Raw genomic sequence first — 17,688 nt, forward strand, 5'->3', positions numbered from 1 at the left:
ATTTCGGGTAATGGGTCTAGATTTCACACGTGCACTGACACACATTTTGGGGCCGATTGGTGTGGCTCTGAGAGTCCGGCACGAGGGTCAGTTAGGTTAGCCGTTCTGACATATTTCGTTCGCGTGAGAGTTCGAGTAAGGGGGACTAACACCGGTGCATGCGCAATAGAGTGAAAATGAGTCTGTCTTGAGCCGCAAGGTACATACATATCGCCCTCGCGCCGCTGCGCGCTGCCGTCCCAAGCAGGCAAGAACCAAGCACAGAGCGGCTTGCCGGCATAGAAACACAGCCTCGAGTTCGAGTGTACCTCCTCACTCTCCACCAATTAGCTACGTCCTTTTGCTCGCTGGGCTGTGCTCTTTAGTAAATCTAAATACGCATTTGGGCCTCGAGAACATATAGTAGTAGAGGCGGGCTCGGACCGGACATGAAAATGGAAACAGTCGGGTACGGGTTGGGCCCCGGGTGGAGTCGGGCTCGGGCCGGGCCCGGGCTGTTAATTTATAGAAGACGTCGGGCCCGTGCCGGGTGCGGACCGCAGCAGCCGGGCCTGGGCTCGTGCAGTGCTCTACTCTCTGTACCCCGATTTGGGCTGCGTTCCAATACCCCGGTTAGTCGACTGCCTAGCGGTCTAACCGGAAGTGCCGCCATGTTAAGTCTCGTTCCAAATCTCGCCAAGTCCGCTATTCAGTCGGCTACCGCCTAGTGCGCATCGATGCAGTCTAGTTATACGCCTGACTATCTGACAGCCGGGATGGAGACGCGCGTTGACGGTACCAGCGTGCCCGCTGTTTCTGCTGGCTTTAAATGTAAAGTTGCACATAGTGGTATGTTTATTAAAACTGCGTAGAGTTGCAATACATGTTTAGTTGTGAAGGTGACAGTTTATGCACGATGTCCTACAAAGCTAGCGCATTGGAGTCCTGCTGCGCTTGCGTCGTACGCATTTCTTGCGTGAGCAACGAGATGGCGCCACAGGCGCCTCGGCTAGGCAAGCCTGTTCCAATAGTGACAAGCAAAGGGGTCTACTCAGCTGCCTAGTCAGGCGGCTTCGGGGGCGCGAGGTATTGGAACGCAGCCTTAGTGAGTGTCAATCAGCGCTAGATGCAAGGCGTGCCTTCGCAGCAGTGGGATTTTTTAAAATTGTCTATTCAAGCCAGTTCTGAAGCACATGTACTAGAACTTTAAATCATTTTGACGTGAAAACATCCTTGAGTTCGGTTTTTGTCGCCAGGTCAAAATTTAGGATGCGACGAAATTATGCCGAATTTCATGACGCAAAAGACGACCCACTATTTACGAAACATGTGACGTCAAGGCCAGCTCGAGGTTATATTTCGCTGTGGTAAGCAAGGAGCAGTAAAAACGCGGTGGCTGATAGACTGATTCAGCTGATAGTGGCCACCAGCATGCTTTGCGCGGTGGCGTTACGTAATCAATGACGCTGGGGCGCAGGTAGCCGATAACTCGGTGATAGCAACGAACTCGCTAAATCCAGGTAGCGCACACGTGTAAGACGCTACCTAACTTGGTCATTGCGACGGCTGACGCGACCTCTGGGCATGGGAGTTCCAAGGATCTTTTCCAAGGTGGAGAGGGAAGCACTTCCGGGGGGGCAAGCGTGCAAACCCCAACCCACCCCCACCAATTTTTTTTTTCCCTCATGGCGGACATAGCGCACCTCTGTGGGTGTCCAGAGGTTTCTATTATGGTATCCAGAGGTATCTATATGGCATGGTATGGTATTATGATATGGTTTCCAGAGATATTAGAAAACTCACTACGACATATGACTAAAGATGTGCACTATTTTGACAAGCGACCTCGGGGGGCCTCGGCCCCCCTTGACCCCCTCTTGGTACGCCCATAGTCTTGCGAGTTCCCAGAGAAAGGAATGAAAGCAGCTGAACGAAAGTCATATTCTGAAGTTACAAAAGGTTCAAAGACCAAAAAGTAAAGCAGTTTATGGAATACTTTTGTTATTAAATCCCGGCTTCGCTGTTCGTAGCTACCTCTCCATTTGGGGGGAGTTCGGCAGCTGTTGTTGCGACCCTATGGAAAATAATAACGAATGAAACACCCTCCCTCCCTTCCCTTTTAACAGATGGCTCTGATGATAGGGAGACATGATTCTGATTTCGGTGAAGGTCTCATTGCGATCAATGTCTCATTACGCTAAATGTCACAATGCGGGAATGTTTCATTACGTTAAAAAACCTTCTCCTTTCGGCCAAGAAAAGCGCATCATGTCAAAGCGCTCAGCTACTTAAAGTGGGACTCCGCAACAAAATCACCACAAAGATTGTGACATAACAGTAACCCTTGGGGTGTCAGGAACATACATACCAGATATCGCGTTCCCAAAGTGCGCCGATTTTATCCGAACGAATTATTACCAAGTGAGGCTTGGGAAGCAAGAGGGCGCTGAAAGCAGCTCTGCTGACGTCATCCGACATGGAAGGATGCAAGTTTCATAGCAGACGACAATGCTGGGTGACGTCACAGTATCTTCCTCTGGGCGAACCACTCTGCGCTTTGCATTTTGGTTTCGGTTTGGTATTGTCACCATTTACGAATTAATTACTCGCACAAAATGAATGCGAACGCTGTATTCGGTATCAAGGGAGCGGTCCGTGTTCGGTATGATGCTCACCTAATTTTTGTCGAATCCTTGCGAAATCTCCCGTTAATGCCGTTATGGGTCAGTGACACAAGAACTGCAGGGATATCAGAAGGCTTTTTAAACGGAGTGAGCCAACTTTTCTTCCTTCCTTGGATGCAACGAAACAGGAACGAGGACAAACACGACAGACTCGTTTCTACTAGTTCCTGTTTCGCTGCGTCGAAGGATCATGTATAAACTTGTCAATCTACTAACGAATGAGCCAACTTTGGCCGAACTGATATTTTGAACGTAATATGAAATCAATGCGACAGTTATCGTAACGTGACTTTTACAGAAATAAGATGCTACTTATAGATGAATGTCCGCATGTGCCAACTTCTGAATAATACAGAGAATATAACTTTTGTAGTCGCACATGCTTAAAATTAACATAACACTCTTGATTCGCGTTTCAGAGGACAGGCCTCAGTGAGAGCAAGCTGGTGCCAAAATAAATAGTGACCCAGTGAGCCTGGAGGACAGGATCCGTTTCTCCCATTTTGTTTCGTTTTTCTTTCTTCACGTGTGGTTGAGGTGAAATAAAGGAGTGCAATCATATATGGCGTAAGTGCAAGCTTCTTCTTCTAGTGAACGTGTCGAAGCGTAGAATAAACGGTTTGTGGCAGTTGGCTCCAGTGTTGTAGTCGTTGTGCGAATTATTTACATCGATATCACGTGACACGTTGATAATACTGCCGTAGAAATTGACGACGCGAAATAAGTTGAACCTCCATGGGACGTACGAAACCAAACTGCTTGTAAGGAGAAAGGTAACCCGGGACTTTATGCAGAAAAATCTTTCAAGGTATGCAATAAAAAACGCGACGCGAAACGCCCAAGTATGAACGTTATATGAAGAAATATTACGATGTCCTAGAGCTTTCGCGTAGCCTGGAACTATTATTAAATGCCCAAATTGTCCGAATGAACGTTCTAAAAGTGAAACTGCGCATTCCTCATTGGCAGTCAGAACGTAAATGTCAACGTGCACAGTCAGGCATTCTTCGTCATCATTGCAGTACAGGGACGTCGCGAGGCGAGCTTCCTTGTAGGTCTAAGCGCCCCCCAAGTAGACGCTCTGGAGACAAGAGTGAGAAAATAACATGGCAAAGGGCGCCCGGGGATGCTGCCCTTCTCGCACCCCCATAGACGCGGCTCTATTGCTGTATGCCGCCATAGCCATACTCAGTCCTCTGTGAAGATGTCCTCCAGTGACTACAACAGCAGCCCACTTGTTTCTACGCCAAAGGCATCAAAGAGCTGCCATAGCGAAGACAGCGGCGTCTACACGCGACAATGAGAATATTTTGCAAAAATAGCCGATTTTAGTGTTTACCGAATTTTCAATTGCATAGAAAGAAATAAGACGCTGTCAACTTTGAAGGATCATCGTATATACTGAAATCTATATTGATGACGTGAGGGATATGTGTTAGCATCACTTTCTTATCTTTTCTTTTTTTTTTTTTTTCAGATACACAAAACGGTTCCTTCTATGTGGTTATGGCGTATGTTGCTCACGCTTGCAACTTGCAAGTCACCATTAGGGTACATTTATGCTGCAGCATCGCTGCTCGCTGCTCGCTGCAGCTTCAAGCACATCGCTGCTCGCATAACCGCTAGGGTGCGTTTACCCTGCAGATTGCTCAAGATGCTGCTCGCTTTCGCTATATCAGTCGCCTAGCAGCGTTCACTGTGGAAGGATGGAAACGAGGAAAAGTGGGAAGGAGGAAACCGACTGCATCACAACCAATCGCAGGTCGGATTTCAAGACGCCAGTCATCAATGATACCAGGAAGACAAACATGTTTACATTCCTAGGTGCAGCGAGCAGAGCAGCAAGCAGCGGCGAGGATAAGCGAGCAGCCAGGCTGCAGGGTAAATGCACCAACAGAAAGCTCTGTGTTTGACCTGTCATCGCCAGAAGTCAGGTAGTCCCCGGGCATGTTCAAACATGTTTGGCAGCATTGTTGTGGCGATGATCATGGCGTGCATCTTTGGCAAGCAGCGATGCTGCAGCATGAACGCGCCCACAGAGATACGTGTGTTTGTTTCGTCATCGCCAAACAGCGATGTGCCATGTGCCAGCAGCGATGCTGCAGCATAAATGTACCCTAAGGGATAGGCAAACGAGCATGGGCGAGCTCCATGTACACAACACATATAGCCCTGCAGTGCGTCTCAAACTGCGGCTCGAGATCCTCCACGGGGATCGCGGCTGGTTCACGTGGAAGGGGGGGGGGGGGGAGTCGCGAAGCGGCGCGGGAACATGAAAGAGGGACATCAATAGTTTCCGCTGAAGTGACTTCCCGAATTTTCGGTAGGGCTGCCAGGAAAGTACACTCCCTTGAGTACTAAAGCCATAAGGATCATTGTTCCCTTTGCCAGAACACACTTGTGCGAACTTGGCTTACCGCGGTGGCGTCGACGAAAACAAAGTACAAGCCGCAGCTCAAGATCAAGCAGGAACTGAAAGTGGTTGTATCCATATTCCGTCCATGTTTTGCTCTAACAAACAACACACATACACACACATAAATGGGACGATGATGTGGGGGGTCATTCATCGCCATTATGACGGTACACTGCCCCATTGCGCTTGTGGAAAGCATGAGAAAGTGATGACGCTGGATAGGTCACCTTCGTTCGTCCATTAGTCGAGTGCCGGAGAGGAACTCAGCAGCAACTCATAGACCCCACATCTGATGTGACGTGTCCGACCATGGCCCGAGAATTTTGGTTAAGTCGAATTGGCGTTGATGGAGCGTTGCAGAGCAGTTGCCATGAGGGCGCGCTCGCGATCGTACTGTTCAGTGTCCGCAGACCAGGAGGATGTGATGGAGATCACCGCGCACACCACACCTGGAACTGAGGCTGGATATGCCGAAAAAATTTTCAGGTTGAGACGTCTGATGAAAGTGTGTGCGTTATTTTACCGAATGGCGCTAAATGTTTTGATGTGTGCAATTTGTTTCCCAGAAAAGAACTCACATAAACATGGGTCCGCGCCTTCACCCTTAACTCGCTACTCCGGGTATTAAGGGGATGCGAAGGTATGATGCCACGTCACCGATGACGTTATAAGGAGAACTCGTTCTGGTTCGCCTCTCAGTGGGGGTCAGCGCCTTGTCCCTTTGTCGCCGTAAACCAGTTTCGCCAGTTCTGGCGGAGAATAGGCTATATGCAAAAGGCGACGCGTCATCTCACGGTAACGGTTGTAACTAGGGCAGCCATAATCACGACCTACTTAATAAGAGAACGACCAGTTCACTTGACCCCCCTTCCAGCGCCGGCTTTTTTGTTTCACATGTTTGCCGCAGGAGCATTGGTGGCGCTGCCGACATTCCCTACTTCAATGGGGGTTGTAGTGCTTATGCGGTAGCTTTCTACGGACTTCTTCGCATCCGCGTCAGATATTTGTGCCTTCTTTTTTTTTTTTTTTTTTTTGGCCTAACATATCGTAATCTTTACGCACCGAACCGCCACGAAGACCTCAGTTCACATGAGCATGGTTTATTCCGTAGTGCCTTTTTGCAAGGCAAGATGCCTCCTCGCGTGAAAAGCGCAAAAGTGTGTGTCATCCATCTGAGATATTTCTCCAAAACCTTGCAATTCAGCTGCGGTCACTTTTACTTTGCCCCTTAACATATTACTAACATTTCTTCCGGTCGTGGCCATAATTGGTAGAGTTGAGAAATGCACGCGTTAGGCTGCTGCTGTACTGCATGTATAGTCCTGTACGTGCATATGCATTACGGGATCGTACCTTTTCTGACACAAGAATGCCCACGCACTGCTGCGTTCCGTTGTGTAAACGTGGAACCAAAGACAGCGACGGGAACAAGGTTGGTATGTCACTCACTTTACTCCGTTCAGTGTGCCTGGCAGTAACCCTAGAAGCGGCCGTGAAATGCAGTGAATGGTGCGCACGCAGTATACCACGGGCTCTTTTTAAGTGATGAGGGTGTTGCACGCTGATAATACCGAACATAATGGAACAGAGAGCCATACCTCAACGAGCCATAGCCTCCTTTATGTTGAGTATATAGGAGGCTATGATCGAGCGATAGCCCATAAAGGTCACGTATCGCGTGACGCACGCGAATGAAAAGATACTTAGGTGTTGAATAGGAGGGGAATTTTGCGATCGCGCAATGTTGCGATGCTGTGTGAGCTAAGGCATTGATGTGCGGACCTCGTTGTGGATGGATCCCGCATGACCCGAGCAAACAGGGCTTCCACAAGGGCAGCTTATTCAGAATGAAATAATAAATAAAATTGTTGTTCTCCTCGAGCCTTGCTGGCACGCAAAACATGCTAACAGTGTTCGGTCTTCTGCGGGTGTCCTTTCACCGTTTTCCAAATGATGCAAGAAGTGGATTATTGCCATCAAGCGAGACGTAACTTAGTCACATGAAGTTCATAGCACACGATGACAGAAAATGACAGAAAGGACACGGACTATCCGTGCCCACCTCAGTCTTTGTCGTTAATAGTCATGTGTAATGGTTGTGTGATGGGTAATGGCTATTCCTGTTGTGCGATGACATTTGAGTGGCTTTTCTTTTGTATTTTGATTACTCCATTTTCTGTAATGCTCTAAATACTACCCGAGAGCATGGGAAGAAAGCGCAAATTGAATCTCGAGGGTGCATCCCTCACTTACCACGCCCCAGTCCTCATAACTCCATGACATCAACACATGACTGTACTCCACCATAGCACGAGGATGCCAGCCTATGATTTTTAGTTACTTATCTTATACTTTTTTTTTCTTTTCACCGTGGCCATGGCGGTATTCTTTACTATTGAGAGCGTCCGCTTATGAATGCGACATTGGATGAAAGTTACGCCCGTCTTGAGTTGCTGGACTCCGAGTGACTGAAGACTGAAAACATGTTCCTACATACACTTTTTTTTATCTTGCAAGATGTGCGCATCCCAACGACGTAAAATTACTTGTGTAGTGTGTACGCGTGACACCGAAGCAGCACTTGGGCAAAACAGGGTGCTGATAGAGCCGGACGGGCTGTCCTCCCGCAGTGTAACAACCGTTCCATTACCGGAAACAGTAACGGAAACGAAAATATAGCAGTAACGAAAATGGAAACGGTAACCAAAATACATCCGTTATCCTTCCCTGGAATTAATCCCGGATCCCACCCTACGGCGAAGGGAATTCCAGCTTCACCTCGTGAACCGTTATGAACAATAAGTCTGTTCTTTCCGCCTGAGCTGTTTTTTTGCGGAACCTGAACCTGGATTGAAATTAAGGGGGGGACGAGAGCAGCGCCCCCATGGTTGCCTCTCCCCAAGCACACTGTACAGCTTCCGTCAATCTTAATAATAACGCTGGAATCAATTCGATCTCGTTTCCGAGCGCGATAGCAGCCACCATGAGGGCACTGGGAGCATGTTAAGTAAACAAAATCCTCGAGTTAAACTTACGCAATAATTTTGTTGAATTAGAATTCCATCGTGCCCCAGGAGTTGCTCTAATCGCGCTCGGGAACGAGACGTAATTATTTTCCAGTGTTGTTATTAACGTTGATGGGAGCTGTACATGCATGGAGAAGCAGTAAACGAGCAGGCCGTTCTGGTCTGAACTGATTGGCTCCGAATTGACGAGCGAACTGGACTGAACGAATGAACTGGATGAGTGCTTTGAACACGATTCATTCAGTCGTTCATTCAACGTCAAACTAAGCAAAGAACAGCGTTATGGACATTACATCATTGATGAAAGAGGTCTACTCTACCACACGGAGGAAAGAACAAAACGGCAAGACTGGTTCTGACTTTGGACTCGTTCTCGAGCGCGGTATTCCGTTACCTCGTTTGGGCAGCAAGTACAACACTTGGGGAGGTACGCGGGTTTAACAAAAAAACGCGCTTTAACAAACAACAATTAAAGAACAAAATTAAAAAACAAAGATTAACCTAACCTACACCCGAATGCATTAGTCGAAACGGAGTAAAAAAAAAAAACACCCGATTTTCCTCTCCCGGGTCCGGGAAAGTCACTTGGCTGATGCGATTATTCGCAGTTTCGGCAGAGCATTTAGAAAAAAATGTGGAACGCTTCACGAGTCATCCTTGCGCAGGGGCCATGCTAATCTTCTCTGTATCGTTCCAATTTTAGTATATGTACTTTGGAAGTACGAATGAATGGCATCCCGAACCCTTATTTATAGTGGGGAGAGTCACGTGATACCTACACGACGGTGTCGTTAGACTGTATTGATAATTAGCAGGCTCTAAATTCAGAAAAAGCTGTCATCTAGTAAATGCATTACATTTACTTGAATGTCGTACCCCTGTCTTCTACTTAAGTATTACATATCTGTCAAGTTTCGTGTGGAAAAAGTTGTCTTCCAGGCTCTAATGAATACCAGCGTGCCGTAAAGCAGACTTCCCAACGAAGCAGCTGCGTAATGCGGAGGGCATTCCTTACATTTGGTCGCTTGTTGTCCAAACGTGGACGAACAAAGGGCTTACGCAAAAGAAAACTGCTCATCTCGCACCAAAATCAGCTCTTATCTGAGAAAACGCTAGGGAGCTGTGAGTAATGTGTTATTTGTTACTGAATGCTTCGACGAACTTGGAATGATTATAATAATTTGTCGATTTGTGTGTTGCCGAGATTGCTATATAAATTACTAGATTATGAGTCTCCAGTTGTTTTCCAGTCCCAAGGCAGATTCAAGCCTTACATAAAGGGAGAATTTTTTAAATCCTTTAGACATCTTCCATAAAAAAGCTGAGAGCAGTATAGATGTCGTTTTTGCAGTAGCGTCATACGGCCTGGCTGGCATCCTCTCAAAGTGAGTATGTAATAACTAGAACCCGGATTTTTAGGCACGAAAAAGCCTTGTTTTAGGCACCTATAAAAGACGCAAAAAAACTGATTTAGGCTCTAAGAATAGCATTAGAGGGTTGTTAGAGAGCATTACAGAGCACTATGAATACTTGTCAGTAGCCAGTAGTCGGCTCTTTTTATTAGCGTTACATTCCCTCTTTTCCCTCTTTGCTTACTCCAAACCAACCACTTATCACATATCCGTGACTGTTTCGGAAGAGACGAATATGGGAGTCATATCAGAACAAAAACGTCTTTGCGGCTGAGATTATTGACTTTGAGACTTTTGACTGTAAATGAGAACTAATTCAATGAGAGACATGTCTCGAGTGCAATTACAAATTTCATAATCCAATGACCAATTGCAATGATTCCCGGTGGATCCTGCACAGGTATAATGATCATTTTGGGATTCACATGCACTCGCGACATCTCATACTTCTCCTATGCTTGCCACGCACTCACTGTCTAGGAATTTCTTTCACCTATATCTGTAGAATATGTCTCTAAGAATTTAAAAAAATAAATGCGTAATCCACATTGCTCATGATTTTCACATAGTCCTACGAAGCCCCAGACATAGGTCTACGTCTACGACAGAATGGCGTAGACGCAGGCGATCTGGTGGACGAAATTCATTATAAAAAAAAAAGCCTGAGCGTGGGACACGAAGCAGATACAAAGACCGAACAGCTCAAGTTTATAAGCTTACGGAATCACACAGCAATCAGCCTGAGTTTGAATGCAAAAAAGAAAAAAAGAACAGGAAAACGGATATGATACCGTTACGCTCCGGTATTCTTTGTGCAGTTCGTGCATTTTATAACAGTAACGTCGTCCAAGTTTTTATTTCTCCCGTTCCCCGGGCTGTACATTCTTAGATATTGCACGGAAGCAGGTGGAAGGTCGTGCACAGCGCATGTAATCACATTCGTCGCCCGACGAGTCTACTTTGAAACTTTTCGTCCCCATACCACCAGGGGAGAAACGCGGCGCTAGTGTCGCGCTGCCAAACTCCAGGCGAACGTCCCTTTAAAATTAGCTCCGTCTTTTTTGCTGTACGACGTGCTATCCAGTGCATTCAATCCATCATATACTAGAGATACGCGGAATGGGTTTCGAGCATCGGAGCTTTATTAGTCTAAGGCGTACCCAGCAAACCATCAATATCCCACAGACCACCCAAATTGTTCTCATACGTCACAGATGTCACCTGTATCCTCACTACGTCCGCTGTATATCCACGATAAGACGTCGCAAAAATTCCTCAGTGAATATTCTTTGGATATACTACTAATGTCACTGCAATGACGTTTCCTTAATGCAAAAAACGACACGAGACAAACCATGTTAAAATATAAAAGCAGAAATACAAAAATAATATCGAAAAACAATTGCTACATTCGGCATCGAGATGGCTACGGTAAGATATAGCTTAGACTACGGCAGCGGAAACGTAGCGGCATACTGGTCACGTTACCTTTATTTGTCAACGGTATCGCGTTACTTTTCGGAATTTGTAGCGACTCTAGTATTGCGCTACTTTATTGTGCAGTCGCGTGTACCGGTGTTCCGTTACCCCGTTTGAGCAGCAAGTACAACACTTGGGGAGGTACGCGGGCTTAACCAAAAATTGCGCTTTCACACCGGACGGAAAGCCAGAGAGAGAGAGAGAGAGAAAGAATAACCTACCCTACACCCGAATGCATTAGTCGAAACGGAGTCAAAAATAATACCCGATTTTCCTCTCCCGGCTCCGGGAAAGTCACTTGGCTGATGCGATAATTCGCAGTTTCAGCAGAGCATTTAGAAAAAAATGTGGAACGCTTCACGATTTTGCGTGTCATCCTTGCGCAGGGGCCATGCTAATCTTCTCTGTATCGTTCCAATTTTAGTATATGTACTTTGGAAGTACGAACTAATGGCATCCCAAACCGTGATTTATACTGGGGAGAGACACGTTATTTCAACGCGACGGTGTCGTTAGACTAGATTGATAATTAGCAGGCTCTAAATTCAGAAAAAGCTGTCATCTAGTAAATTCATTACATTTGCTTGAATGTCGTACCCCTGTTTTCTACTTAAGTATTCCATATTTGTCAAGTTCCATGTGGAAAAAGTTGTCTTCCAAGTTCTAATGAATACCAGTGTGCTGTAAAGCAGACTTCCCAACGAAGCAGCTGCGTAATGCGGAGAGCATTTCTTACATTTGGTCGCTTGTTGACGAAACGTGGACGAACAGAAGGCTCACGCAAAAGAAAACTGCTTATCTCGCACCAAAATCAGCTCTTATCTGAGAAAACGCTAGGGAGCTGTGAGTAATGTGTTGTTTGTTACTGAATGCTTCGACGAACTTGGAATAATTATAATAATTTGTCAATTTGTGTGTTGCCGAGATTGCCATATAGATTACTAGATTATGACTCTCCAGTTGTTCTCCTGTCCCAAGGCAGATTCAAGCCTTACATAGAGGGAGCCTTTTTTTAAATCCTTTGGACATCTTCTGCAACATGACAACTGCAGCATTCCACATATGGGTAACGTTATGACGGTATTTAGGCAATATTGGCAAGAGGTTGGCGGAGGTATTTGTGCGCTATTTATTTCTTCCTTTTCATCTTCTTCTTCTTTTTTTTTTTCTGCGTCGGAACACAGATGCATGCTGACTGCAAGCACTTGTACGCCACGGGCAGCTGACTTGAGCTCTGCAAACCTGCGCTTCACTTACTGGGGCGGGGCTCGGGGAGACCGCTTAGGTATCCCGTATGGATATAGAGGATTTAAAGGGACTATGAAATTTCCCGAATCCCCATATTTTTTTTCGATGGAAACTGTTCTTCCCGCAGAAAAACTAATATGCCACAAATTTTCCCGGACGAAATCGCTCCACTCTGCGAGGAGCGCGCGCTGGAAATGTCTCTTCCGCGTTCCTCCTCTCCCGCGCATATTTCCCTGCCGATGGTGTAACTGTACGGACCGCTCCTCGGTTCCCCGTTACGTCACCGGTGTTGCACAATGGCAAGTAATGCCGCGAGCTCGGGCTGTGGTTGCCGCCACTGCCGAAATCTGCCGATCGCGCGAAAGCTGCTGTCATGGAGATTTCCACTCCCGATGAACGCATACGCCGGATCCTACGGCGCATGCTCCTGGCGGGATTCCCCGGCTCGGCAAGACGTCACGATGACGTGTTGCTGAGCCGGCCGTGGTCGCGTCAAGTTACCCGTTGTGTATCCGTGTGGCGGCCCGTGTGTGATGACGAAGACGTGCCTCTGCTGCCACGCGCTACGGCGCTGGCACGGCAGTTCTACCGGCACCGTCCTAGCGTGAGGCCACGACCATCTGCCCGCTGGGACATTCCATCATCGCCGGTCAGGACTCATGTAGAGGAACACCACCTCCTCTACATTTGGTGACCCGGACGTGGTGGAATGCGTTGCCCACTCTGGTTGCCTGCGACACTTCTCAGGGACGGCCCCGACCTTTCGTCCCCTCTTCCCTGCCACGTCGCATCTTCGAGACGTACCATGCGCTCTCACACCCCGGCGCCCGCGCTTCTCTGCGCTTGATTTCCCAACGGTATGTCTGGCCGCACATGAACAAGGACGTCAAGAACTGGGTGCGCGTTTGCCTTCCCTGTAAGCGCTTGCCCACACCAACCATTCTGCTGCTACTGCGATTTCTGAACAAGTCGTCCCTGTACTACGTGTCGCCCGTCTTCCTCCACTTCATGTATCAACGCGGACCCCAACCGCTAGCTCTACACCGCTCCGCGTCTGAGGGGGGGAGTGATGTGGCGGCCCGTGTGTGATGACGAAGACGTGCCTCTGCTGCCACGCGCTACGGCGCTGGCACGGCAGTTCTACCGGCACCGTCCTAGCGTGAGGCCACGACCATCTGCCCGCTGGGACATTCCATCATCGCCGGTCAGGACTCATGTAGAGGAACACCACCTCCTCTACATCCGCTCGGCAGCTCGTCACGGCGCGGCGCCAGCTGTCCTCCCTTCGCCGCTCCGTTTAAATTCGCTCCCGAGAAATCCGCTCGCGCGACGAAAGTAAAATTTCGGTTCTAGATTCAGAAAAATGTCTTCTTTCGAACGAAATGAAGAAAAAATCGTTTCATAGTCCCTTAAGAGAAATCTTTCCGGAACAGCACCGTAAGCGGTAGTGCCCCGACGACCTTGTTATCGGTCGCGCATCAAAGACACGGCCCACCCGGGAGCGGACCACTTTATCCAGGGGCCCTTCTCCAAAATATGATGGCCCAGCTCACTTTTGCCCAGGGGCGGATTTAAGGGTCTGTCATGGGGGGGGGGCGGTCTTAAGGAAATTTCGTGCTTTGCGGCGCAGCATCGTCCAGGATATAGGGTTTTTACATAGGGGACACGACCGTATAAGGGGGGCGCGATCGCCCCCCCCCCCTTAAATCCGCCCCAGCAGTTTTGCCTCCCTCCATCGCGTACGCGATCACACAGCACAGCGATCACTTGAACGAAGCTTCGTTTTGTCCATTGTGTCGCCCGGAACGACAGACAGTGAGGTCATGTTGCAAGCACCACATTTGCTGACGTAATTAGCACATTTTACAAATAACAAACGTTTGTTCTTGCCGAACAATCATTCCGTCACCTTGACAGCAATAAAAAATGCATTCTTTTTTCTTATTAGTCCGTTGCATGAATAGTAATTTAATGTTGCTCTTCTCTTCTGTCCCCCTCAAGAGGTACAAAGCGGCAGAGCGGATGTGGCGACGACGACGTGGACGACACGATGTGGCCTTGCTGCCACGCGCTACGGCGCTGGCATGTCAGCCCTATCGGCAACGCCCTGGATTGGAGCCACGGGACACGTCCGGCCCTGGGGGATATTCCATCGTAGCCGATCAGAAATCACTCCTGAGCATCATCAGCAACGTGCTTCGTTAGCGGTCTCAGTACGTCGCTGTCCTTTCATCCTGACACCGCACATGCGTCAGTTTGGCTCGCTTCGGTCGCAATTTCCTTGCGCCCAACGTCCTTTTGTCCCCCCTTTTAGATGATCAGTTCTTACAGGCGTTCCATTCCATCATGCGCACACGCGTTACAGCCGCTGACGGATCTGCTGCCCCAGGAAGCTAGCGCTGCTTCCGTCGAGGTGAAGCGAGCCTTAGCGGAAGCAAGATGTGCTGATGTTATCGAAGCACAGCGTTCCCACCAACGTTATGGTTGACACTCAGGACATTTCTGTGGTGGTCGGACAATCAATGGAAGCAACTTGCATTTTCTCGCAGTAGCTTTATCCACAGCGGACTCGCTACAGCACTTTGTGAGCTTCTAGCAGCCTATCTCGCCACACGCCACCTTCGCTACTTTTTTCCAAGGCCGGCCATTTCATTTCCTCACGGATCACAAGCAGCTCACTTTCGACCTTCTATTCAAAGGCGCCGATCAGAGCCGTCGCGAGGCGAGTCTGCGCCCGGGGCAGGGCAAACTGAAGCGCCCCCCTCCACTTCCCTCACTGCCATCAGAAGCCTTGTAAACAAAGAAAAGAAAATTCACACTGCCGAGAAGGTAAATTCAAATTCTCTTCATTCCCACTTTATACTGTCCAGCCAACCTGCCAGGGCTTGCCGTTCGGCGCCCTCACTGGTGAGGGCGGCTGCCCCTCTGGCACCCCCGTCGCTACAACTCTGGAGCTGATGCATATACACCAAGAAAAGCAACTCGCTTTCATTGGCGAATTTACCGTCGGCACCTTCCACATCAAGGACTCGGACAGCCCATTTGATGATGCGCTAGCTAGGATGGAAGTCAATGCTAGCTCGCTTCCTCATATATGTACATTGATTACTTCCGAATGGCTGCGGTGCGAGTCTGATTATGAACTTCGCCAGCTCAGTTCCGAAGCTCTTCCACGTTCCTTCTTTTGGAGTCCCGTCCCTTGGTTCCCATCCTGCAAGTTGCTCTGATACTTCAACTGAAGGACAAAGACCTCTCGTTTTCATCATCCTTCAGAAGGCAGATTTTCGGCAACCTTCGTTCTCTCGCCTACCCTGGAATACACATGTCTCATCATCACCACATGCTTCCTGTGGCCGGATTGGGCCCGCTGTTGTCCTATCTGCAGGCGTGTCAAGGTGCACCGGCCCACCAAAATGACTTTCCCGCTTGTAAAAATTGCTCTCTCTTTGGTTTGAATATGTGGCCTCACCCAAACAGGTAAGGCCTTCCAAAAATTGCCTATAGGCTCATTGTAATGTCCCCCTCCACGGTAATCTTTAGTAAAAGGCGAAAGATTAATACGCGGAGTTGAAGGGAGACCTGAGCATAAAATACAAAACGTCGCGAAATCGTGTCTTTTGGACGGATGATTCAATCATAACGGTGTTTTCCACACAAACGACAATGTTACGCCTCGTATTTGTAATAAAATTCGTAAGGGAAGAAAACAATTTGTCGGGAGGTGCGTAGGTTCCAAGTTTTCCATTAGAAGCACATTATTTTTGAGGAGATTCCATGTGCGTTTACGATCTGCCGACTGATTCGTCAGTCTATGCGCACGGGACTACGGTACGTACGATATTCCTCACAGATGGCGCCACGAGTTATTCGTCGGCTCGGTCGGCCCTTTATGTTTGAACATCGGTGTCGAACATAATATAGGTAATATAGCTAACATAATATTTATAGCTAGCTAACAGTCATATAACTGACGCAAATACAAGACGCACGGAACAGTCGAAGCGAACATGAAGTGTGCTTATAACTGACGCAAACACATATGCTGAGTGAGGGTATGAAGAGCACCTAAAGCAAACGCCCAGAGTTGATACAGCTATACAGTCGAATAGTTAAATATAAACGAACTGGATACATACACAGGAGCAGCGAAAGCTTAACGAGAACTAACAGCTGCCCGATGCCACTTCGCGTGATACCCGAGAGATCCCATTCCGCGCACCTCGAATAAGCGTTCCAACTACCACATTGGAAGCGACGTGGGTAGCTTCTTCCATGGCAGGATGCACATCACAGTTGTGGAGTCAGTACAGTTTCCGCTGCGACTATTCACCGCCCACAAGCTGCAAGACGTCCAACACCAGTAACCGAAAGTACAGCCAGCGACACAAATGCGCAGTGAATCCAGTGAATCTCCTCTGCTGCTCGCCAGTACTGTGGCGCCATCTCGTTGCGTTTGAACGTATCATGTACGGGTGCGCGGAAAATTTAATTCCCTTTTGTGCTCTTGTGGCGAGGTGGCTTTTGGGTTTGCAATGTAATCGGAAACTCAGTCTTCGTTTCTTCTGGAACAGCAGTACGAAAATATATCGGAAACGCAACAAGATATAGCCACAGCCGTTGCACTCCAAACGTACTGCCGATTTTGTTTTAAAATGTCTGTGCCGTAAGTGGAGCACTTCTGCCACGACAGAATTACTTTAGCTTACACCGTTTGCCCGAACGCGATCTAGTTATTTCCCCACATTCATTATGTCACACTGCATGCATGTGAGGCGGGAAAAAAAAAAGAGAAAGAAAAAATCGTGATATTCTGGAATCATCGTATGCAAACATGCTTGTTTTAATGCTCTTTGCACTCTTGCTTGGTCCTTGGTGGCGGTACACAGTCGATTAAATTCCAAAGAATTGATTGTTTACAGTGTTTGACATGTTTAGGGAAAACTTACATGACGTTGTAAGAGAAGCCGTCGTGCGACTGTAAGAATGGAAGCAACGGGTAGACAAGAACACTAACTTCAGGGTCATCGCAATTTGGAAGATCAAAACTTTGGCGCGCAGTACGCCAACAGCACTCAGAACGCCGTCTGGCCACTCTTCCTTTTTTTTTTCGTTTTGATCCTTGTACCATCTGGTAGCTGTACCTATTGATGATTCGAAAAATGGCCGCTTATGATGGCAGTGGCGTCACTTGACCACACGGAAAACTGATCAGTCCGTTGACACTAAACAGACATAAAGGTTGAGGCTTGGATTCCCGCGGATATCTCGAACAAAACGCTTGTTACAGCAGAAAGACAGTCTTGTGTCCGAAACATTCCGACAGGAAGACTATTAAATACACACATGTGCTGTGTAATATGTATATATGTAATATATGCGCGATGTATGCGCTATATAAAAACAAATGAAAATCGCTGTCACATAATATATATATATATATATAT

The 17,688-nt window shown here is 47.8% G+C and overlaps 1 protein-coding gene, 2 non-coding genes and 1 pseudogene across 6 annotated transcripts in view; 1 reads left to right on the forward strand and 3 right to left on the reverse strand.

The window, feature by feature from the left end:
- Positions 1-3,224, forward strand: part of LOC135373342 (uncharacterized) — a 158,262-nt gene extending 155,038 nt beyond the window's left edge. For all 4 annotated transcript variants that reach the window (XM_064606562.1, XM_064606575.1, XM_064606567.1 and 1 more), the window contains one exon: positions 3,083-3,224. In XM_064606562.1, coding sequence (XP_064462632.1) covers positions 3,083-3,121 — 39 coding nt within the window. In that variant the 3' untranslated portion in view covers positions 3,122-3,224. The remainder of the gene's footprint in view (positions 1-3,082) is intronic.
- A 5,509-nt stretch (positions 3,225-8,733) lies between these two features.
- LOC135379664 (U6 spliceosomal RNA) lies at positions 8,734-8,828 on the reverse strand (annotated as a pseudogene).
- A 2,509-nt stretch (positions 8,829-11,337) lies between these two features.
- On the reverse strand, positions 11,338-11,440 carry LOC135379645 (U6 spliceosomal RNA). The gene has a single exon (XR_010419111.1). It is a non-coding gene; the product is annotated as a U6 spliceosomal RNA (small nuclear RNA).
- Positions 11,441-15,710: 4,270 nt separating this feature from the next.
- LOC135379411 (U5 spliceosomal RNA) lies at positions 15,711-15,831 on the reverse strand. The gene has a single exon (XR_010418907.1). It is a non-coding gene; the product is annotated as a U5 spliceosomal RNA (small nuclear RNA).
- Positions 15,832-17,688: the final 1,857 nt, after the last annotated feature.

This window comes from Ornithodoros turicata, chromosome 1 (genome assembly GCF_037126465.1).
Source record: "Ornithodoros turicata isolate Travis chromosome 1, ASM3712646v1, whole genome shotgun sequence".
In the NCBI taxonomy this organism is placed as follows: Eukaryota; Metazoa; Arthropoda; class Arachnida; order Ixodida; family Argasidae; genus Ornithodoros; species Ornithodoros turicata.